This window comes from Oncorhynchus kisutch, linkage group LG20 (assembly GCF_002021735.2).
Source record: "Oncorhynchus kisutch isolate 150728-3 linkage group LG20, Okis_V2, whole genome shotgun sequence".
In the NCBI taxonomy this organism is placed as follows: Eukaryota; Metazoa; Chordata; class Actinopteri; order Salmoniformes; family Salmonidae; genus Oncorhynchus; species Oncorhynchus kisutch.
In genome coordinates this window covers 8,796,533-8,821,614 of record NC_034193.2, presented here as the reverse complement: position 1 = coordinate 8,821,614, position 25,082 = coordinate 8,796,533, and the positions used below count along the sequence as shown (strand labels likewise).

The window sequence follows — 25,082 nt, the reverse complement described above, 5'->3', positions numbered from 1 at the left end:
GACCTTGTAGTCATAGCAGATAATATTCTAATTTTTGGTGACTTTAATATTCACATGGAAAAGTCCACAGACCCACTCCAAAAGGCTTTCGGAGCCATCATCGACTTTGTGGGTTTTGTCCAACATGTCTCTGGACCTATTCACTGTCACGCTGGACCTAGTTTTGTCCCGTGGAATAAATGTTGTGGATCTTAATGTTTTTCCCCATAATCCTGGACTATCGGACCGCCATTTTATTACGTTTGCAATTACAACAAATAATCTGCTCAGACCCCAAACAAGGAGCATCAAAAGTCGTGCTATAAATTCACAGACAACACAAAAATTCCTTGATGCCCTTCCAGACTCCCTCTGCCTACCCAAGGACGTCAGAGGACAAAAATCAGTTAACCACCTAACTGAGGAGCTCAATTTAAACTTGCGCAATACCCTAGATGCAGTTGCACCCCTAAAAACTAAAAACCTTTCTCATAAGAAACTAGTTCCCTGGTATACAGAAAATACCCGAGCTCTGAAGCAAGCTTCCAGAAAATTGGAACGGAAATGGCGCCACACCAAACTGGAAGTCTCCCGACTAGCTTGGAAAGACAGTACCGTGCAGTATCGAAGAGCCCTTACTGCTGCTCGATCATCCTATTTTTCCAACTTAATTGAGGAAAATAAGAACAATCCGAAATTTATTTTTGATACTGTCACAAAGCTAACTAAAAAGCAGCATTCCCCAAGTGAGGATGGCCTTCACTTCAGCAGTAATAAATTCATGAACTTCTTTGAGGAAAATATCATGATTATTTTAAAGCAAATGACGGACTCCTCATTAAATCTGCGTATTCCTTCAAAGCTCAGTTGTCCTGAGTCTGCACAACTCTGCCAGGACCTAGGATCAAGAAATACACTCAAGTGTTTTAGTACTATATCTCTTGACACAATGATGAAAATAATCATGGACTCTAAACCTTCAAGCTGCAAACTGGACCCTATTCCAACTAAACTACTGAAATAGCTGCTTCCTGTGCTTGGCCCTCCTATGTTGAACATAATAAATGGCTCTCTATCCACCGGATGTGTACCAAACTCACTAAAAGTGGCAGAAATAAAGCCTCTCTTGAAAAAGACAAACCTTGACCCAGAAAATATAAAAAACTATCGGCCTATATCGAATCTTCCATTCCTCTCAATTTTTTTTGAAAAGGCTGTTGCGCAGCAACTCACTGCCTTCCTGAAGACAAACAATGTATACGAAATGCTTCAGTCTGGTTTTAGACCCCATCATAGCACTGAGACTGCACTTGTGAAGGTGGTAAATGACCTTTTAATGGCATCAGACCAAGGCTCCTCATCTGTCCTCGTGCTCGTAGACCTTAGTGCTGCTTTTGATACCATCGATCACCACATTCTTTTGGAGAGATTTAAAACCCAAATTGGTCTACATGGACAAGTTCTGGCCTGGTTTCGATCTTATCTGTAGGAAAGATATCAGTTTGTCTCTGTGAATGGCTTATCGTCTGACAAATCAACTGTAAATGTCGGTGTTCCTCAAGGTTCCGTTTTAGGACCACTATTGTTTTCACTATATATTTTACCTCTTGGGGATGTCATTCGAAAACATAATATTAACTTTCACTGCTATGCGGATGACACACAGCTGTACATTTCAATGAAACATGGTGAAGCACCAAAATTGCCCTCGCTAGAAGCATGTGATTCAGACATAAGGAAGTGGATGGCTGCAAACTTTCTACTTTTAAATTCAGACAAAACAGAGATGCTTGTTCTAGGTCCCAAGAAACAAAGAGATCTTCTGTTGAATCTGACAATTAATCTTAATGGTTGTACAGTCGTCTCAAATAAAACTGTGAAGGACCTCGGCGTTACTCTCGACCCTGATCTCTCTTTTGACGAACATATTAAGATTGTTTCAAGGACAGCTTTTTTCCATCTACGTAACATTGCAAAAATCAGAAACTTTCTGTCCAAAAATTATGCTGAAAAATTAATCCATGCTTTTGTTACTTCTAGGTTAGACTACTGCAGTGCTCTACTTTCCGGCTACCCAGAAAAGCACTAAATAACCTTCAGTTAGTGCTAAATACGGCTGCTAGAATCCTGACTAGAACCAAAAAATTGGATCATATTACTCCAGTGCTAGCCTCCCTACACTGGCTTCCTGTCAAGGCAAGGGCTGATTTCAAGGTTTTTCTGCTAACCTACAAAGCATTACATGGGCTTGCTCCTACCTATCTCTCTGATTTGGTCCTGCCGTACATATCTACACATACGCTATGGTCACAAGACACAGGCCTCCTAATTGTCCCTAGAATTTCTAAGCAAACAGCTGGAGGCAGGGCTTTCTCCTATAGAGCTCAATTATTATGGAATGGTCTGCCTACCCATGTGAGAGACGCAAACTCGGTCTCAACCTTGAAGTCTTTACTGAAGCCTCATCTCTTCAGTGGGTCATATGATTGAGTGTAGTCTGGCCCAGGAGTGTGAAGGTGAACGGAAAGGCTCTGGAGCAACGAACTGCCATTGCTGTCTCTGCCTGGCCGGTTCCCCTCTTTCCACAGGGATTCTCTGCCTCTAACCATATTACAGGGGCTGAGTCACTGGCTCATGCCGTCCCTAGGACCATGCCTCAGGACTACCTGGCATGATGACTCCTTGCTGTCCCCAGTCCACCTGGCCGTGCTGCTGCTCCAGTTTCAACTGTTCTGCCTGTGGCTATGGAATCCTGACCTGTTCACCGGACGTGCTACCTGTCCCAGACCTATTATTTGACCATGCTGGTCATTTACGAACATTTGAACATCTTGGCCATGTTCTGTTATAATCTCCACCCGGCACAGCCAGAAGAGGACTGGCCACCCCTCATAGCCTGGTTCCTTTCTAGGTTTCTTCCTAGGTTTTGGCCTTTCTAGGGAGTTTTTCCTAGCCAAGGTGCTTCAACACCTGCATTGCTTGCTGTTTGGGGTTTTAGGCTGGGTTTCTGTACAGCACTTTGAGTTATCAGCTGATGTACGAAGGGCTATATAAATACATTTGATTTGATTAGATTTTTGATTTGATAAGGAAACGAGGCCCCGTAACAGTTCATAGCATTCTGGAGAGAAAAGGAGGTCAGAACTCGCTCTCCTCCAGTATCTCCTCCATGGTCTCTCCCAGCGTTATCTCTCCGTCACTACCTGACAAACTCTTCCTGGTGTGGAACTCCAATCCTCCCATTTCTCTCCCCCTTCCTCTCCACCCTGCCACCGCCCCTCCTTCTCCCCCTCCTCCGTCCCCCTGCCAGGCCACCTGCAGCAGGTGTGAGTGTGTGGCAGGCCCACCCTCCTCCTCCTCATATGATTTGTTTTGATGGGAGCGTCGGCCTCTGGAGCACTTCCACAGGTGTTTGAGGGGCGCATTCCGGTAGTCAATACAGGGCGTGACCTGGAAGTGGTTCGTAAACCGGAAGAGCTGCCAGTGCTTCTTCAGCTCTGCCTGGAACTGGAGAAAATAGATTTATGTTGGTGTTTAATTTATTTATTATTTCCCATTATGATTTGTTAGCCTAACACTTAAGACTACAGTACATTTAACTGATAGTTTGTGGATAGCTACCTCTCCATTGGCGAAGCAGTACAGCACAGAAACCAAGAATCCCTGAGAGAGAGGTATGACAGTGATTGGCATTACTCTACTGGCTCATTTTCCACAAATTTCTCCCACTAAATGTTGTTCTCAATGGGATCTGGGTGCTTTCTTTTCTATCCTCAACAGGAACATAAATCAATGGAAACATAATAAAACATTGTTATGTTCTTGTTGTGACATGCGGCCATTGTTCTTGTTGTGACATGCGGCCATTGTTCTTGTTGTGACATGCGGCCATTGTTCTTGTTGTGACATGCGGCCATTGTTCTCAGCTCTCACCTGGAAGGAGCTGAGGGTGAGGTTGATGACGTTCCTGGCATAGCGGGTGTTTCCCTCCACACACTCGTCAATCAGGAGAGTGAAAACCACCTCGTGGATTCCCAGTAAAGGGATCAGGACTAGTGTAGCCCTGGCCAAGCTTAGAGGAAAGGAAAGGTGTTACGGCATTCAGACAGTACTGGGGTTTTACTCCTGTAACAGATCAGTCACCCTTTTGAGAAACAGTACCTGTATCTGTAGTCTGTGAATCTCACTTGGTCTGCTTTTAACTTTGAGAGCAGCAGCATTAGTATTTTGATGAATATGTAGAAAATGACCTGCAACACAAATCAATTAAAAAACGTTTCTGTAAAACAGTAAGACATGTCCAGGTTTTTAGTCTGGTGTGTCAAAACGGTGTCTTTAAAGAACAGAAACCCCATGTTATTGTCATCAGTGCACCCTAACCATTCTGCCCTATAGATATGCTGATGACTACATATGACAACCACTACTCTGGCTGAAGTCTATGTCACTTGGTCTCTACTAACTACTGATCTTACAGACATCCTAAAATCAGTGTGAAATCAGTGAGAAATCACTGGAACGCTGAGGAGAACTGATGCCCCCAGTGTGTCAGTCTATATGGTTTGATGGATGATTTATCATTGTGTTACGTTGTTAGGTATCAGTCCCCCTCCCCTGCCCATAGATGAGCACACGCACTGCACTCGTCCTGGAGAAGATACCGGCGCCAAACCGTAGTGTTGAAGCGGATCCCGTTTGAGTTGCATTGGTCATCTCACGGTCAGGAACATGGAAGGCTTCAATTTGTTAGTAGGCCTAAGACGCAGATGTCAGCAGCAGGATAAACTCCAATCACAGGTAAAGACTAGTTAGTTAGCTATCCTGTTGAAACAATCTGATTCCCATAATCTACATTATCAGTTGATAGCCCGCCCCTATTTGCTCTCTCTTTGAGCAGAAGGCTATAAGCTTGCTTACAATGGGGTTTTGCAGAAAATAAAGGCCTATGCTAAAAAATATATATATTAATAATAATCATGAAAAATAATCAATACACTGAGTATACCAAACATTAGGAACACCTTCCTGATATGGAGTTGCTCATAGAACAGCTGCAATTTGTTGGGACATGGACTATACAAGGTGTTGAATGCGTTCCACGTGGATGCTGGCTCATGGTGACTCCAATGCTTCCCACAGTTGTGTCAAGATGGCTGGATTTCCTTTGGGTGGTGGACCATTCTTGAAAAACCCAGCAATGTTGCAGTTCTTGACACCTGTACACCTGGCACCTACTACTATACCCCATTCAAAGGCACTTCAGCATTTTGTCTTGCCCACTGACAATCTGAATGACACATACAAAATCCATATGTCAATTGTCTCAAGGCTTAAAAGTCCTTCTTTAACCTGTCCCCTCCCCTTCATCTACACTGATTGAAGTGGATTTAACAAGTGACATTAATAAGGGATCATTGCTTTCACCTGGATTCACCTGGTCAGTCTGTCTATTAAAACCTTCCCTAACCAGAAACCGTGGATTGATGACAGAATTCGCGCAAAACTGAAAGCACGTACCACCGCATTTAATCATGGTACCACTGCATTTAATCATGGCAAGGTGACTGGAAACATGGCCGAATACAAACAGTGTAGTTATTCCCTCCGTAAGGCAATCAAACAAGCAAAGCGTCAGTATAGAGACAAAGTGGAGTCGCAATTCAACGGCTCAAAAAAGAGACGCATGTTGCAGGGTCTACAGACAATCACGGATTACAAAAAGAAAACGAGCCCCGTTGCGGAGATCGACATCTTGCTCCCAGACAAATTAAACAACTTCTTTGCGCGCTTTGAGGACAATACAGTGCCACTGACACGGCCGCTACCAAAGGCCCGTGGGCTCTCCTTCTCCGTGACCAACATGAATAAAACATTTAAACTTGTTAACCCTCGCAATGATCCCGGCCAAGATGGCATCCCAGTCCTCAGAGCACACACAGACCAGCTGGTTGGTGTGTTTATGGACATATCCAATCAATCCCTATCCCAGTATGCTGTCCCCAAATGCATCAAGATGGCCACCATTGTTCCTGTTCCCAAGAAAGCTAAGGTAACTGAACTAAATGATTATCGCCATGTAGCACTCACTTCCGTCATCATGAAGAGCTTTGATAGACTAGTCAAGGATCATATCACCTCCACCCTACCTGTCACCCTAGACCCACTCCAATTTGCTTACCGCCCCAATAGCTCCACAGACGATGCAATGGCCATCACACTGCCCTATCCCATCTGGACAAGAGGAATACTATGTAAGAATGCTGTTCATTGACGACAGCTCAGCATTCAACACCATAGTACCCTTCAAACTCATCATTAAGTTTTAGACCCTGGGTCTCGACCCCGCCTTGTGCATCTGGGTCCTGGACTTCCTGACGGGCCGGTTTCTGGTGGTGAAGGTAGGAATCAATATCTCCACTCCGCTGATCCTCAACACTGGGGCCCCACAAGGGTGCATTCTCAGCCCTCTCCTGTACTCCCTGTTCAACCAAGACTGCGTGGCCATGCACGCCTCCAACTCAATCGCCAAGTTAGCTAACAACACTACAGTGGTAGGCTTGATTACCAACAACGACGCGACAGCCTACAAGGAGGAGGTGAGGGCCTGTGGAGTGTGGTGTCAGGAAAATAACCTCTCACTCAAATGTCAGCAAAACAAAAGAGATGATCGTGGACTTCAGGAAAAAGCAAAGGGAGCACCCCCCTATCCACATTGACGAGACAGTAGTGGAGAAGGTGGAAAGTTTGAAGTTCCTCTGTGTACATATCACTGACAAACTGAAATGGTTCACCTATACAGACAGTGTGGTGAAGAAGGCGCAACAGCACCTCTTCAACCTCAGTAGGCTGAAAAAATGTGTCTGTCACCGAAAACCCTCACTAACTTGTACAGGTGCACAATTGAGAGCATCCTGTCGGGCTGTAACACCGTCTGGTACGGCAATTGCACCGCCCACAAGCGCAGGGCTCTCCAGAGGATGGTGCGGTCTGCACAACGCATCACCGGGGGCAAATGACCTGCCCTCCAGGACACCTACAACACCCAATGTCACAGGAAAGCAAAAAAGATCATCAAGGACAATAACCACCCGAGCCACTGCCAGTTCACCACGCTTCCATCCAGAAGGCAAGGTCAGTACAGGTGCATCAAAGCTGGGACAGACAGATTGAAAGGCATTTGGACACACCTACTCATTCAAGGGTTTTCTACATTGTAGAATAATAGTGGACATCAAAACTATGAAATAACACATATGGAATCCTGTAGAAAGCTAAAATGTGTTAAATCAAATTCTTCAAAGTAGCCACCCTTTGCCTTGGATGACAGCTTCTCTCAACCAGCTTCATGATGTAGTCACCCAGAATGCATTTCAATTAACAGTTGTGCCTTAAAAAAAAAGTTAGTTTGTGGAATTTCTTTCCTTCTTAATGAGTTTGAAGGATAGCCCTATTTGGTAAAATACCATATTATGGCAAGAACAGCTCAAATGATTACGATTCAGGATATGTCCCAGATGCAGACAGAGGAAGCGGATAGTACGGTTCTCAGAATATTTATTATAACAAAGAGGCAGGTAAAGGGCAGGCAGATGTTCGTAGGCAGAGTCAATCAGGCACAGAACGGCAGGCAGGCTCAGGGTCAGGACAGGCAGAAAGGTCAAAACCAGGAAGACAAAAAAAAACCTGCAGAACAGGAGAAATGGGAAAACCGCTGATAAGACCTGACAAAACAAGACGAAATGGCAACAGTGCCTCCCCCCCATCTGAGCACATACAGTTGAAGTCGGAAGTTTATATACACCTGAGCCAAATACATTTCAACTCAATTTTTCACAATTCATAACATTTAATCCGAGTGAAAAATCACTGTTTTAGGTCAGTTAGGATCACTTTTTTTATATAAAATGTCAGAATAATAGTAGAGAGAATGATTTATTTCAGCTTTTATTTCTTTCATCACATTCCCAGTGGGTCAGAAGTTTACATACACTCAATTAGTATTTGGTAGCATTGCCTTTAAATTGTTTAACTTGGGTCAAGCATTTTGGGAAGCCTTCCACAAGCTTCCCACAATAAGTTGGTTGAATTTTGGCCCATTCCTCCTGACAGAGCTGGTGTAACTGAGTCAGTTTTGTAGGCCTTCTTGCTCGCACACGCTTTTTCAGTTCTGCCCACACATTTTCTATAGGAATGTGATGGCCACTCCAATACCTTGACTTTGTTGTCCTTGCAAGCCTCCCCCTTTTTCCTACAAACATAATAATGGTCATTATGGCCAAACAGTTCTATTTTTGTTTCATCAGACCAGAGGACATTTCACCAAAAAGTATGATCTTTGTCCCCATGTGCAGTTGCAAACCGTAGTTTGGCTTTTTTATGCCAGTTTTGGAGCAGCGGCTTCTTCCTTGCTGTGCGGCCTTTCAGGTTATAGGACTCGTTTTACTGTGGATATAGATACTTTTGCACTTGTTTCCTCCAGCAACTTCACAAGGTCCTTTGCTGTTTGCACCTGATTTGATTTGCTTTGCACGTTTCGCACCAAAATACATGAATTTCTAGGAGACAGAACGCTTCTCCTTCCTGAGCGGTATGATGGCTGAGTGGTCCTGTGGTGTTTATACTTACATACTATTGTTTGTACAGATGAACGTGGTACCTTCAGGCATTTGGAAATTGCTCCCAAGGATGAACCAGACTAGTGGAGGTCGACAATTCTTTTTTTGAGGTCTTGGCTGTTTTCTTTTGATTCTCCCATGATGTCAAGCAAAGAGGCACTGAGTTTGAAGGTAGGCCTTGAAATACATCCAGAGGTACACCCCCAATTGACTAAAATTATGTAAATTAGCCTATCAGAAGCTTCTAAAGCCATGACATAACTTTCTGGAATTTTCCAAGCTGTTTAAAGGCCCAGGCAACTTAGTGTATGTAAACTTCTGACCCACTGGAATTGTGACACAGTGAATTATAAGTGAAATTATCTGTCTGTAAACAATTGTTCGAAAAATGACTTTTTTTTTCCTAACCGACTTGCTAAAACTACAGTTTGTTAACAAGAAATTTGTGAAGTGGTTGAAGAACGAGTTTTAATGACCCCAATGTAAGTGTATGTAAACCTCCGACTTCAACTGTACCTGGTTGACCGGGGTGTTGGTGGTCGGGCCATAACCCTCTCAGTCAACCAGGTACTGGAATCCCCTGCCCTGAGGTCAAACACTCAGGAGGTGCCTCACTGTGTATGCCAGATAGCCGCCAATAAGACGGGAGACAGGAGTGGGCTTGGAAACAGGAGAGAAAAGGCTGTGAGACAGAGGTTTAATTCTAGACACATGGAAAGTGGAATGTATACGGAGGGTGCAGGGCAACAGAAGATGAACAGCAGTGTGGCTAAGGACTTTAGAGATGGGAAAGGGCCAATTAAGCGGGGTGAAAGTGAGAGACCAGTGGCCGGGTAGGGAATGGGATTCAGGGCATACTCCACCCACACAAGTTTCTGGCTTCAGGTGGTGGGGTTGGCCGAGAAGAGGCACCAAGAGTTGTCTTCAGGTCCTGAATGGCATGCTCCGACTGGTCGTTATATTGAGGACGAAACCCCGTGGACAGGCTGGCCGACGACCCAATGATGTTGCAGAAAGCATTCCAGAATCGGCACGAGATATGAGGACCACAATCGGAGACCATGTTAACTGGAAGTCCATGGATTCAGAAGACTTACCATGAGTTGAGCCGTCTCCTTGGCTGAGGGTGACTTTGGAAGGGGGATGAAGTGGGCAGCTTTGGAAAAACCTATCTACCATTGTAAGGATGGTGGTGTTGCCATCAGATGGAGGGAGACCAGTGACAAAGCTCAAGGATATATGGGACCAGGGGCGATGAGGAACAGAGAGTGGTTGAAGGAGGCCAGGCCGAAGCTTGCCGCAGAGTGTTATTCTGAGCACACACCATGCATGCGGCGATGAATGTCAGAAAACATAGTGGGCCACCAAAGACTTTGTCGGAGGAAGGCCAGGGTATGGGCGGGAGCCGGGGTGGCAGGTTAGATTAGAGTAATGAGCCCATTCCAGGACCAGGGACCAGACAGAATCCGGGACGAACAACCGTTTAGCCGGGCCCCTCGAGCCTAAACAGGAGGTAGGGAGGATGGTCTCTGGGTCAGACGGAGTAGCAGCGGAGCTATGCAAGCGAGAGAGGGCATCAGGCTTCACATTCTTGGACCCAGGGCGGTAGGAGATGGTGAAATTGAAACGAGTGAACACAGCCCAACGAGCTTGCCTTGAATTGAGGCACTTGGCAGTGCAGAGATATTCCAGATTCTTATGGTCAGTCCACACTAGGAATGGATGTTCCGCCTTTTTTAGCCAGTGAAGAAAACTGGCAGAGATACAGCTTTTCGTCCTGGGCAGAATGCTGGGACAGGACTGTCCGCACTCCAACGTCCGAGGCGTTGACCTCCACCATGAACAGACGGGATGGGTCCGGATGGATTAAGATGAGGGCTGTAGTGAACCGATGCTTGAGATCTGAAAATGCCCAGGCAGCAGCTGGGGATCATGTGAACGGAACATTGGGTGAGGTGAGTGCAGAGAGGGGGGAAGCCAGGGTGCTGTAGACCCTTATGAAGCAGCGGTAGAAATTAGCATGTCCTAGGAAACATTGCAGCTGCACTCTGGATGTGGTTTGGGGCCACTACACCACCGCTCTCACCTTGTCTGGATCCATCTGAATGTTTCCGGCAGCAATGACGTATCCCAGAAAGGAGATAGCAGAACGATGAAATTCTTACTTCTCCGCCTTGACAAACAACTGGTTCTCAAGGAGGCACTGCAGGACTTGTGTGATGTGGAGAACATGCTCCTGAACTGAACAGGAAAAGACAAGGATGTTGTCAAGGTAGAAAAACACGAACCAGTTCAACATGTCACGGAGCACTCATTAATCAGAGCCTGGAACACTGCGGGAGTGTTGGTCAGTCCGAATGGCATAACCAGATACTTGTAGTGCCCGCTAGCTGTGTTAAAGGCTGCCTTTCATTCGTCTCCTTCCCTTATCCAAATCAGATGTTAGGCATTCCGAAGGTCCAACTTCGAGAATTCAGTCGCCCCGGGAGAGGCTCGAAAGCTGAGGAGAGGAGTGGTAGCGGGTTGCGGTTCTTTCCCGGCCCCAGTAGTCGATACACGGGCGCAGGGTTTTGTCCTTCCCAACAAAGAAGAACCCTGCACCAGCAGGGGAGGAAGGAGGACGAATGAACCCTGCCCCCAGAGAGTCCTCAATGTACCATTCCATAGTCTTGATCTCCAGACCCGACAGGAATTAAAGCCGCCCCCGAGGCGGTGTAGTGCCATGGAGGAGGTCAATGGCACAGTCATAGGGTTGATGCAGAGGAAGAGATGTGGTGCGGGCCTTGTTGAAAACCTCTTGGAGGTCTTGATACTCCCCAGGAATGGCAGAGAGAGCCGAGGCTTTATCCAAGTCCGCAGGAAGACAGCCAGGGGCAGGCTAGGCCACCTTGAGGCAATGCACATGGCAGAACGGGCTCCAACCCATGATAGAACCCATAGCCCAGTCAATCAGGAGGTTGTGCCTCTGGAGCCACGACAATCCTCTCCCTACTGCGTTCCCGTAGTTGCCCATAGATCCTTATGGTCAAGGCTATGAGAGAGTCGAGGTCCAATGGCAGTTCCCGGGCTGCGAGCTCGTCCTTTATTCCTTCCGATAATCCATGATGGAGCATGTCGAACAGGGATCCTGGGTTCCAGGCACTCTCTGCGGCTAAAGTGTGAAAGTCTACTGTGTAGTCTGCCACACTATGGGAGTCTTGACGCAATTGAAGTAGCTTCCGCCTCTCTCCCAGACAACGGAGAGTCGAAAACCTTCCTTACTTCTGCCACAAAATCCTCCAGCCTACGGCGATTGCTCACACATCAGCATTATAAGATATGCTATCTTAGAATCGTCCAACGGAAACGAAGAGGGCTGCAGCTCAAAAATGAAGGAGCACTGGGAGAGAAACACCCAGCAGATTCCAGCATCCCCAGTGTAGCGCTTCAGAAGGGGAAGCGGGGTTCTCGGGAAGCCGTGGTAGGATGGGAAGAAGCACCGCTAGTAGCGGGGTTACTGAGAGTCTGGGAGGCTTCCATTGTTGCTTCCTGCCTAATAGATAGTCTGCGGAATTGATCCAACAATGCACTAATGGCATGGTCATGGTGTTCCTCCAAGGTGTGGAATCCTTCCACAAGGTTATGTAGTAACTCTTCATGTCTTCCAATGGTGGCTCCTTGTGAAGAGACAGTGTTGCAGAGATGGTCCAAATCTGCTGGATCAATGATGACCACTTTACACTATCACGATTCAGGATATGACCCAGGGAAGACTACTAAACAAAACTTGAGAACAGGAGAAACGGGCAAAATGCTGGTAAGACTTGACATAACAAGACAAACTGGCAACAGACAAACCGAAAACGCAGGTATAAATACCCAGGGGATACTGGATAAAAATAGGAGTCACCTGGTGGGTGGTGGAGACAAGCACAAGACAGGTGAAACAGATCAGGGTGTGATACAAATAAGCTGTCCATCATTACTTTAAGACATGAAGGTCTGTCATTGCGGAAAATTTCAAGAACTTTGAAAGTTTCTTCAAGTGCAGTCTCAAAAACCATCAAGCGCTATGATGAAATTGTCTCTCATCAGGACCGCCACAGGAAAGGAAGACCCAGAGTTAATTTTGCTGCAGAGGATAAGTTCATTAGAGTTATCAGCCTCAGAAATCATCAATTAACTGCATTTCAGATTGGAGCAGACAAATCTCAACATCAACTGTCCAGAGGAGACTGCATGAATCATCATGGTCAAATTGCTGCAAAGAAACCACTACTAAAGGACACCAATAATAAGAAGAAATTTGCTTGGGCCAAGAAACATGTGCAATAGACATTAGACCGGTGGAAATCTGTCCTTTGGTCTGATGAGTCCAAATTTGAGATTTTTGGTTCCAACCGGGGTGGCTTTGTGAGATGCAGAGTGGGTAAACGGATGATCTCCGCATGTGTGGTTCCCACCGTGAAGCATGGAGGAGGAGGTGTGATGGTGTGGGGATGCTTTGCTGGTGACACTGTCAATGATTTATTTAGAATTCAAGGCACACTTAACCAGCATGGCTACAACAGCATTCTCCAGCGATATGCCATCCCATCTGGTTTGCGGTTAGTGGGACTATCATTTGTTTTTCAACAGGACCATGACCCAACACACCTCCAGGCTGTTCCCCACAATCACCAGACCTCAACCCAATTGAGATGGTTTGGGATGAGTTGGACTGCAGAGTGATGGAAAAGCAGCCAACAAGTGCTCAGCATATGTGGGAACTCCTTCAAGACTGTTGGAAAAGCATTCCAGGTGAAGCTGGATAAGAGAATGCCAAGAGTTTGCAAAGCTGTCATCAAGGCAAAGGGTGGCTACTTTGAAGAATCAATTTGTTTAATACTGTTTTTGTTACAACATAATTCCATATGTGTTATTTCATAGTTTTGATATCTTCACTATTATTCTACAATGTAGAAAATAGTTTTAAAAAATAAAGAAAAACCCTTGAATGAGTAGCTGTGTCCAAACTTTTGACTGGTACTGTATATATACACACTCATTTGGCTTAATTAGCTTTGAATGTAAGAAAATTAAGTCAACAGTTTTTTTTTTTTGGGGGGGGGGGCTGTTTTTCACTTTGAGCACCTTTCTCTCCAAGGTCCGTGCACGGCCCTGGTTGGCAGCTACTCACCAACACAGATACAGTGATCGGACCTCTTATTATCCACCAGATCCATCTATCCTGATTGGCCCAGCACCTTAGGACAGAAGATATTCAAACCAGATTTAGGCCTGATGTATCAGCCTATAGCATAGACGTATTGGGTAATTACACAGATCACTACTGATTGATTACTTTATGCGAAAAGCCAGAAATATGATCAGAAGTGTTGAAATGAGAGGAAATGCTCCCAAAATACTTACCCTTCATTTTCAAATAAAACTTTGGTAACTGTCCATGGCACCACAAACACGAATGGAGTACCTTTAGGAAGAACAAAGAGTATTTTGTTGCTGTAGTTGTTAATCTATCTTCATTAGATCCTTAACCTAGCCAATGAACAGGTCTTTGAAACATTAGAACCTGACCCCAGCCAATGAGCATGTATCTCTTGAGCAGCCGTCTCTTGGTGAGGACGGCGGTGAAGAGGAGAGTGTGGAGGAAGATGGCTTCCACCAGGAGCCAGAAGTAGTTACAGGCTACAAAATACTCCATGGACATCCGGGAGGCCTTACATACCACCGCTATCTACAGGAAGAGGAGAGACTATTCAATATTAGAAATGACACTGCCTTGTTAAATATATCCATTACACTGCCTTGTTAAATATATACATTACACTGCCTTGTTAAATATATACATTACACTGCCTTAACTATATACATTGCAATGCCTTAACTATATCCATTACACTGCCTTGTTATATATATACATTACACTGCCTTAACTATATACATTGCAATGCCTTAACTATATACATTGCAATGCCTTAACTATATACATTGCACTGCCTTGGTAAATATATACATTACACTGCCTTGTTAAATATATACATTACACTGCCTTGTTAAATATATACATTACACTGCCTTAACTATATACATTACACTGCCTTGTAAAATGTAAATTACACTGCAGAAATACAGTGTAGACTTTGTTAACTTTGTAAATGACTATTGTAGCTGGAAAAGGCAGATGTTTTTATGTAATATCTACATAGGTGTACAGAGGCCCATTATCAGCAACCATCACTCCTGTGTTCCAATGGCACGTTGTGTTAGCTAATCCAAGTTTATAATTTTAAAAGGCTAATTGATCATTAGAAAACCCTTTTGCAATTATGTTAGCAAAGCTGAAAACTGTTGTCCTGTTTAAATAAGCAATAAAACTGGCCTTCTTTAGACTAGTTGAGTATCTGGAGCATCAGCATTTGTGGGTTTGATTACAGGCTAAAAATTGCCAGAAACAAAGACTTTCTTCTGAAACTCGTCAGTCTATTCTTGTTCTGAGTAATGAAGTCTATTCCATGTGAGAAATTGCCAAGAAACTGAAGATCTCATACAACGCTGTGTACTACACCCTTCACTATTTAATGAAACAGCCAGTTGAGGACTTGTGAGGCGTCTGTTTCTCAGACTAGACACTCTAATGTACTTGTCCTCTTGCTCAGTTGTGCACCGGGGCCTCTCACTCCTCTTTCTATTCTGGTTAGAGATGGTTTGCACTGTTCTGTGAAGGGAGTAGTACACATCGTTGTACGAGATCTTCAGTTTCTTGGCAATTTCTCGCATGGAATAGCCTTCATTTCTCCGAACAAGAATAGACTGACGAGTTTCAGAAGAAAGTTATTTTTTCTGGCCATTTTAAGCTTATATCATAATAAATAAATATTCTGAAGGTAATTTCTAATTAAATTCTCTGCAGGAGATGAATACCACTGAGTTGGAGTATGAGTTCCACCCTGGGTCGTCAATGGGTAGCTTGGTGTACATGACATGTAAAACGATCTCCTTTACGAAAACGGCTATGGCTCTCATCATGAACGACACAAACAGATTCATGTGGATGTAGTTCCTCGTACAGTGGAGCTTCCTGGAAGAGACAGAGGTTGGCATTGACTCAAAACCACCACTGACTATTTAGCGTGGAAGTTGATTTTGTTATTATGTGATTAAGATAAGTGCCTAGTACATAGGCAATCCAACGTAGTTGTTATAATGTCATTTATAGTGATCGACAACATCTGTGATCTTGTTATTCTACCTCCCCTGATATCCATTACATATTATACACTGACATTGAACACTGACTAGTGGGTTTGAATCGATGCCGTGACTAAGGAGAATGTCATTCATTTGCAATCATGTCATCGCCCAACCGTAGTAGAATTCATCATAACCATCATCAACATGTGTCTAAGCTGTTGATGCTGACCCCTTGACACTGACCTGAGAATGCCCATGAGGAGAGTGGCCAGAGAGAGGGAGAAGAGGGACAGAGCGTAGCCGACGATGGAGATAACCCTCAGTGCTCCTTGGCGAAACACCTCATTCTCCTGGAAAACAACAGACAAACAAAAGTAAAAGAGGTGACCTTTGACCTCGACGGAACGTTCTGCTTTTTATCTGGATTTATGTTTGACAATTCGGTTACAAGGCCTTTTCCAAAGGTTTCCTCACAGCCTTTCTCTCACCTCGGCTTCAAAGAAACGTTTCTCATCGCATTCTCTCTGGTCCCGCCAGGCTTCTGAAGAATTCTCCTGGAGTCGCCAGCTCCCATTGGACAGACACTGCCTGTACACACTCCTGGAGTCATCTGGGTCAGGAAAAGAAGAGGAACCAATAGATTGGTTATGAGAGATGTGCTCACAAGCTAACCGTGTTGGAAGATAGGTTTAACTTTCTACTTTGGTAGAAATGGTATCATGTCATGTTGTGCCATCACGTGACATAATGGATATGGAACGTGTGTGATACGAAGCCTGGAGACTCACCCTCTGTGACCCAGGGGAGGTAAGAAGGACAGGGCACTGACACGTTACCAGGAGCTGAGTGGGGCCAACACACAAATAGGTCAACCGTCCCGTTACAGTAGGTTCCTGAAAGGACAAACAAGGACAGAGTAAAGAGGCAAACTGAAAAGTACATGATTAAAAAAGTGCTACTGCTTATCTCAAAATTAATTAAAACTTAAAATGAATTTCCATACAGATTAATTGCAGCACTGACAGTCTGGCTGCAGTACAATTACAATACACATTGGAGCAGAAACATGCTACAATGATACATGCAAGTGGCCAGGGCCAAAAACAAAACTGCTCACCAGTTCCTGAGAAGTAGCTTTCTGCTAAAATCCTGGTGCAGTTCTCCCTATATTCATTCCTTTTAGAGATCAACTCTTTAAGTGTCAGCTTCATGGCATCAGCTAATGGGGGATCCTAATGAAAATACAACACAATCAATCACAGAACCACCACCTTTCATGTCAAATAAGAAAATCCCAAAAGAATAGTCCATGATAAACTATTAACGTGTACCACCCCCGGCCCCCCACAATGTGTCAGGAAGACAGAGGGGTATGTGGTTGGAGTGAGAGTCCACAAGATGGCAGTGTTTGAGTAGAATTCACACTGAGGTATCTAACTGCTCAACCTCAATCGTCTTAGGAGTCTGTTTAGGCAATTTCACAAACCTAGGGCTCAATTCAATCCGTGTCGCCGAATTTCAGCGCTATCTCGCAATTGAAATGTACAGGTAATTTCCGATTGAGCTGCAACAACAACATATCCAGGGTGAAAAGGTCCATTGCAGCCATTTTTATCTCAATATCAAATTATTTCTGGGTAAAAATGAAGTACCTTACTGTGATTGTAAAAACAAAAAAAGCTTCTTGGCAAAGACAAATCATTTTGCCAGGACTGTCTGTCTGGGAGTGGTCTGAATGGGGAAGGGTAGCTGTTATTGGCAGAGGTTTGAAACTTTCCTTATTGGTCTATCACCTAATTTATCACCTGGTGACCTAAACTCCACCCCTCGAAAACAGGATACAATGAATTCAGGCGGTCTTTTCAAATACAATAAAAAGTCATGATTATAATTTTCACAATTTCACAGTATAATTCCACCCTCAGTGTGGAAATGTATATAAAACACAGGAAATCATGTTTTTCACTAAACTGGGTCTTTAACTGTGAATGCAGTCTCCGCGAACACGCTGAACTTCGGTGATATACAGATTGAATCGAGCCCATAATATCATGTGGTCTATACTACTAGAAATAAATAAACCGGTATCATTTACTCTGAGGGGAGAAATAAAGTTGGGAGATTTAACCAGCAGTGCCTCAGTTAGGCTGCATGTACACAGGCAGCCCAATTCAGATCTTTCATCAATTATGTGCATATCTGTTACCCATCTGATTTTTTTCAGCAACAACAACATAAAAACACATAAAATCTGATCTTATAATTTCCAATTTATACCGCTTCCATATGGCTGCCCAATTCAGATATTTAACCCGATTAATTGGTATTTTTCGACCAATTAGATCAAATCTTTTGCCAATAATTGGGGAAATAAGTAGTTTCATTGCACATGAGATGTCGTTGCCATGACAACCACCCCAAAATGTAAAGCAAACAGAGATGGGAAATTAGCGTTGCATTTGTGTGCTCCTTCAGATGCTACATCAATCTGATTCAGGTCACATGTAAAACTATGTGTGGACAAAAAAGAAGAAGATTGGAAATAAAAAGGAAATCAGATTTGGGTTCTTGCCTGCATTTTCATGATCTTGGTCCAAAACTTAAGATATCTTAACACATGCTTGGGCAGTGTCCTTTTTACTCCCTTTTTCTCCCAGATTTCGTTATTATGATTTTGTCTCATCGCTGCAACTCCCCAACTGGCTTGGGAGAGGCGAACGTGGAGTCATGCGTCCTCCGAAACATGACCCGCCAAGCCCCGTTTCTTAACATCAACATAACAACAACATAACAACTTTCGGTCATCATCAACTGATGCGCCCAATTTTTCAGTTTTTGATATGTTAAAAAAGTTTGAAATATCCAATAAATGTCGTTCCACTTCATGATTGTGTCCCACTTGTTGTTGATTCTTCACAAAAAAATACAGTTTTATATCTTTATGTTTGAAGCCTGAAATGTGGCAAAAGGTCGCAAAGTTCAAGGGGGCCGAATACTTTCGCAAGGCACTGTACTAATCCTTCTCTTCTGATTCTAGTGACAGACCAACCCTTCTGATCCCAGTGACAGACCAACACTTCTAATTCTAGTGACAGACCAACCCTTCTCTTATGATGCTAGTGACAGACCAACCCTTCTCTTCTGATTCTAGTGACAGACCAACCCTTCTCTTCTGATTCTTGTGACAGACCAACCCTTCTCTTCCCTTTTAAAGATAAACAGAGAATCAAAGTTTCCTATTTATAATCTGTCGTTCCACGGGTGGGGTGTAGTACCATCCAATGGATTCTATTTCTATGTGTGGTACTCTATCTCTGACTAACATTCCCTGCCTTGCCTTCACTCTCCAGTAGGGATACATATCTCAATCTTGAGCTGTGTATCCTCCATGTGCCTGTCCATTCTATCCCCTACACACCACCACCTGTTCCTCTATCCTATAAGAGCTCCCTGACTGTCTAACACTTCAATGACCCACTCTATTCCCCTACACACCACCACCTGTTCCTCTGTCTGATAAGAGCTCCCTGACAGTCTAACACTTCAATTACCCATTCTATCTCTTACCATCATGTTGTCTGTCTCGTCCCACCAGGTTGTCTGTTTCCTACCACCAGGTTGTCTGTTTCCTACCATCAAGTTGTCTGTTTCCTACCACCAGGTTGTCAGTCTCTTATCATCAGGTTGTCTGTCTCCTATCATCAGGTTGTCTGTCTCCTACCATCAGGTTGTCTGTTTCCTACCACCAGGTTGTCTGTCTCCTACCACCAGGTTGTCTGTTTCCTACCACCAGGTTGTCTGTTTCCTACCACCAGGTTGTCTGTTTCCTACCACCAGATTGTCTGTTTCCTACCATCAAGTTGTCTGTTTCCTACCACCAGGTTGTCAGTCTCCTATCATCAGGTTGTCTGTCTCCTATCATCAGGTTGTCTGTCTCCTATCATCAGGTTGTCTGTCTCCTACCATCAGGTTGTCTGTCTCCTATCATCAGGTTGTCTGTTTCCTACCACCAGGTTGTCTGTTTCCTATCATCAGGTTGTCTGTTTCCTATCATCAGGTTGTCTGTTTCCTACCACCAGGTTGTCTGTTTCCTACCACCAGGTTGTCTGTTTCCTACCACCAGGTTGTCTGTTTCCTACCACCAGGTTGTCTGTCTCCTATCATCAGGTTGTTTGTCTCTTATCATCAGGTTGTCTGGACAGCAGATATCACAGACGAGAGAGAGAGTTTGTGTTGGTCTCTACTTTTATCTGGGGTGAAAAGAAAATACATGGGCTCTCCTCTACCTTATAGAAATATGATTTAAAATCCACAAGAAACTTAAGGATTCTGAGCTTAACTCAGTTATAGATTTGGAGAGAGTGCTGATGTAATTTAGGAACCTGGGAGTAAAATGTGAGATATCTCTATTGTTGTAAACAAATGTTTCATTTTCGAGTTTGAAGGTTGGTCGCAACATGGCAAATCGTTGTGGAAATCTGTTACAGCTAAAGTCGACTACAAAATCCACAATGCAATGCTCTCTCTATGGGCTGGCTTGTTAGTTAGCTAGCCAGCTAGCAAACGTAGCTACACACAATAATACCAAAGACAATATCAGCATGTAGTAGCTAGTTAGCTGTAAATTGGCCTAAACAAACAGCACTATCAATTTAGGAGTCTACAGTCTCACCATGTTCAACCTGCAAATTGATGTGCCTCACAGAGTGGAGCCTAACATTTGCAACTGCAGATATACATTTTGAGGCGATGGGAAACATTGCCCATTCTACGTCAATGGGCAGCCCGGTGCATTTTAGGCAATTCTGGGACAAGGAGCGCTCCCCTTCAAGGAAGGAATGGGAGTCTATTGGGCGTCAGCTCAAAAACCCAACATTAGCACTAATTTCATCAACAAGAAATACAACATTACAAATATTTTCCGCAATGTGAGATAATTAACTTGCTATATGTAGTATCGCATAGCTTTAGAATCGTAACATTACATACTTTTGAGGAAAATAGGCACGTTTCTCGACATATAACCTGACTTTGAGAAGGGATTGCGTGATAATTAGCTTAGCAACTGTGTGACGCAGCATGACAACGTGAACGTGATTGGCCGACAGCCTGCAGGATGGGGCGTTATACCTTCCTCCATTCATTGGATTCTTATCTCCTTTCTGTAATATCTCTGACAATGGCACCATGAAATGCGGCCTGGACTAAAGAGAGACAAATGGGAAAAATGTACCAGACCCTCTGTTAAAGAAAACATTTCTTGAGGTAGGAATATCACAAAAATATGATCAATGGCTCATTCAAGAGAAGACAACCTATTGCGTTATGACATCGGCCAGTATTGAATTCTGACATGTATGATAGATGCTTTAACTATCTAAAACTCGTATTCCTATACACTTCCAGTGTAGTGAGAGAGACTTTATCACAGTGCTACGTCATACCGGCCGGATCTCTGCCTGCTTGAACGCCAATAACTCAGATACACACGGCAGGGTAGCCTAGTGGTTAGAGCGTTGGACTAGTAATCGGAAGGTTGCAAGTTCAAACCCCCGAGCTGACAAGGTACAAATCTGTCGTTCTGCCCCTGAACAGACAGTTAACCCACTGTTCCTAGGCCGTCATTGAAAATAAGAATTTGTTCTTAACTGACTTGCCTAGTTAAATAAAGGTTAAAAATAAAAAAAAACATGAAATGACCCAGGGAATGGATAGAACATCAATCAGATACCCATGGAAACATGAAATGACCCAGGGAATGGATATAACATCACTCAGATACCCATGGAAACATGAAATGACCCAGGGAATGGATATAACATCACTCAGATACCCATGGAAACATGAAATGACCCAGGGAATGGATATAACATCACTCAGATACCCATGGAAACATGAAATGACCCAGGGAATGGATATAACATCACTCAGATACACATGAAAACATGAAATGACCCAGGGAATGGATATAACATCACTCAGATACACATGAAAACATGAAATGACCCAGGGAATCGATAGAACATCACTCAGATACACATGAAAACATGAAATGACCCAGGGAATCGATATAACATCACTCAGATACACATGAAAACATGAAATGACCCAGGGAATGGATATAACATCACTCAGATACCCATGGAAACATGAAATGACCCAGGGAATGGATATAACATCACTCAGATACCCATGGAAACATGAAATGACCCAGGGAATGGATATAACATCACTCAGATACACATGAAAACATGAAATGACCCAGGGAATGGATATAACATCACTCAGATACACATGAAAACATGAAATGACCCAGGGAATGGATATAACATCACTCAGATACACATGAAAACATGAAATGACCCAGGGAATCGATAGAACATCACTCAGATACACATGAAAACATGAAATGACCCAGGGAATCGATATAACATCACTCAGATACACATGAAAACATGAAATGACCCAGGGAATCGATATAACATCACTCAGATACACATGAAAACATGAAATGACCCAGGGAATCGATATAACATCACTCAGATACACATGAAAACATGAAATGACCCAGGGAATGGATATAACATCACTCAGATACACATGAAAACATGAAATGACCCAGGGAATGGATATAACATCACTCAGATACACATGAAAACATGAAATGACCCAGGGAATGGATATAACATCACTCAGATACACATGAAAACATGAAATGACCCAGGGAATGGATATAACATCACTCAGATACACATGAAAACATGAAATGACCCAGGGAATGGATATAACATCACTCAGATACACATGAAAACATGAAATGACCCAGGGAATCGATATAACATCACTCAGATACACATGAAAACATGAAATGACCCAGGGAATCGATAGAACATCACTCAGATACACATGAAAACATGAAATGACCCAGGGAATCGATAGAACATCACTCAGATACACATGAAAACATGAAATGACCCAGGGAATGGATATAACATCACTCAGATACACATGAAAACATGAAATGACCCAGGGAATCGATAGAACATCACTCAGATACACATGAAAACATGAAATGACCCAGGGAATGGATATAACATCACTCAGAGATGCACAGAAACAACATAACATTCAAAATGGGTGAACATTTCCTTTAAGGGACGTATTTACAGTAAGCAGAGATTTAGGAGTTACTCTGATAGAATCATGCTTTGCCTGCTGCATGCAGCAGGTGCTGTATACTGTAAGTCCGTTTCTGGCTGCTCCGGTATATTTTGTGTGCGACAGCAGATTTTGTGATAATATTCATGTCTGGAGTGATATCTATGGCCATATGTTTACCATGCCATTCAATCCAGTACATTATCATATAGCCACGTTGCTAAGCAACTCCCGTGTTCTTGCCTATCCCAGTTGCATACCTGTACAAAATGTATTAAATACCACAAATTCAGGGCTTATCATCTCACCGAGTCAGTAAGATAGTTTATGGGTTTTACAGTCCAACAGTAGCAACTCATCCTCTCACCTAAATCCGATAGTGGATAAACTGAAATCTATGTTTTTCTGTTGTCACATTGGATTATTTGTGAGATTACTTCAACACATTTCTTTTTAGTTTTTTTACAGAATATTATTTTTGCCATAATTTACAGAATATTATTTTTGCCATATTTTACAGAACATCTATATGGATATTTTTTACTGGCCCTTCTTTGAGAGCTGACAGAGGAAACAAGTAGGACGAGTTGTTAGGAAGAGGTCACATAGGTTCCAAAACTGGTGACCATTTTACCTGCAGACTGGAGAGGAGCAGTATGAGTAAGGGAGAGACTGTGGTACTCCCTTGTGCCCACCCTCCTCTGTGCCAGGCTGGTCGTAGCATGGGCATGGCACTTTGTTTACATACACGCTGGGTGGCACTTCCTGGATCCGCCTGCCATCGATGCCTTCTTCACAGTTGTCCTTGTCTTAGGTCTACGCATACACTCCACATGGACACAAGTCTTTTCCAAAAGCAGTGTCCTCTCTTCTATGTAGGCTCCTCTTGCAACGGTGGGTTTTTCAGCTAAAGATCATTTGTGATTTGTTCAGGTTAATCTCTTTAACTTCCTGGTAGAAATGGAGCCTGCTTCTCTCCTGTTTAGGATCTGAGTTTCACTTCTTTTAGTTGTGGTTGATATTCTGAAGGTAAATCTTTCCTTAAAACTTCAATGTTTTGGGCGTTAAAGGTGGTATTCTCTTGATTGACAGGTGTTTTGTTAAGATATCCAGTCACTTCTTCGTTTCTTTGAGGCTTTCAATGACAATCCTTTTCCAGATGTGATCAGTCTAGTAAAGCTCTCTACATCTCTCCTAGTTTTAGTATTTCCTAAAGTTGTCCTTTGTCCAAAATCAAGTGAGTTAGTAAAGTTGTCCTCTGATCTAGATCACGTGAGTTAGTAAAGTTGTCCTCTGATCTAGATCACGTGAGTTAGTAAAGTTGTCCTCTGATCTAGATCACGTGAGTTAGTAAAGTTGTCCTCTGTCCCTCAGGTGTATAGTTAAGTTATCATCGGCTTCTTTGTATTTGATAAAGACTGTCTCCTGCGGGGGTTCCGTTGTCTGTACTCCCTGGTGACCTGAAAGCGACAGAGCGTCTGTGGCTCCTCACCCATCAGCCTGCCCCCCCTTCTCCGCCCAGCATTCTCCCAGCCAATCAAGATAAGACAAGGGAGAGCTATTTTAACTTTGTAGTCCAGGAGGGGAACGCACACACTGACGTGAATGAATGCATGCAAACTCAAACACCTACGCCCACACAAACATCCATACACACACGAACACATTCGTGGTAAAGCGTGCAATGCTGATCCATGTATGGGGCTACAAGTTCAGTGACAGTTTTATGTGGGTGGTTAACTCACAGTAAGAGGGCCTCATCAACAGTATTTGACACTAATGGGATCCCTGTGTGGTCCAATGGATCTACAAACGCACTGCAGGAGCTGCAGTGGCCATGTCCAAACACACAGGATAGATTAGCAGCCAAGGTAACATGTGGTGCTACTGTTGGTACAGACGGTGCAGACAAAATGATACAACATATTGAATCAAATCAACTTTGTCCAAATTGTATTACTTTGTATGTTTAACAAAAAAAATAGGACTTTATATACAAATGTGTTACGAAATCTATTTACTAGCCTGGTAATATTGTTGCAATTGCTAAGTCTAGGGATCTTAGGCCTAGTTAACTGGTCTGTCACCTGATTGGATGTGTGCATTAATATGAGTAGTAAGCTTATGCAACCTGGTGTTGACTGCATGTAGCCTTTC

The 25,082-nt window shown here is 43.5% G+C and overlaps 1 protein-coding gene across 1 annotated transcript; it reads right to left on the bottom strand.

Annotated features, from left to right (window-relative positions):
• Positions 1–2,963: 2,963 nt before the first annotated feature.
• Positions 2,964–24,413, bottom strand: LOC109866067 (glucagon-like peptide 2 receptor). The gene is made up of 13 exons (XM_031799997.1): positions 23,560–24,413; positions 16,885–16,999; positions 16,556–16,660; positions 16,256–16,377; positions 16,011–16,117; positions 15,498–15,654; positions 14,151–14,310; positions 13,986–14,046; positions 13,753–13,819; positions 4,141–4,229; positions 3,913–4,051; positions 3,601–3,642; positions 2,964–3,486 (listed from the first exon to the last, which is right to left on the bottom strand). Exons 1-13 carry the CDS (start codon positions 23,653–23,655, stop codon positions 3,118–3,120), a joined length of 1,629 nt encoding a protein of 542 aa, XP_031655857.1. The 5' UTR covers positions 23,656–24,413; the 3' UTR covers positions 2,964–3,117.
• Positions 24,414–25,082: the final 669 nt, after the last annotated feature.

What these genes read in the sequence shown, in the direction of transcription:
- LOC109866067 (XM_031799997.1), bottom strand. Translation starts at nt 23,655, where the DNA reads ATGCCCATGCTACGACCAGCCTGGCACAGAGGAGGGTGGGCACAAGGG. An exon ending in CTCCTCATGGGCATTCTCAG is followed by an intron (nt 15,655 to 16,010) that starts GTCAGTGTCAAG and finishes TGTCTCTTCCAG; the next exon opens with GAAGCTCCACTGTACGAGGA. An exon ending in ACTCATACTCCAACTCAGTG is followed by an intron (nt 14,311 to 15,497) that starts GTATTCATCTCC and finishes CTCTTCCTGTAG; the next exon opens with ATAGCGGTGGTATGTAAGGC.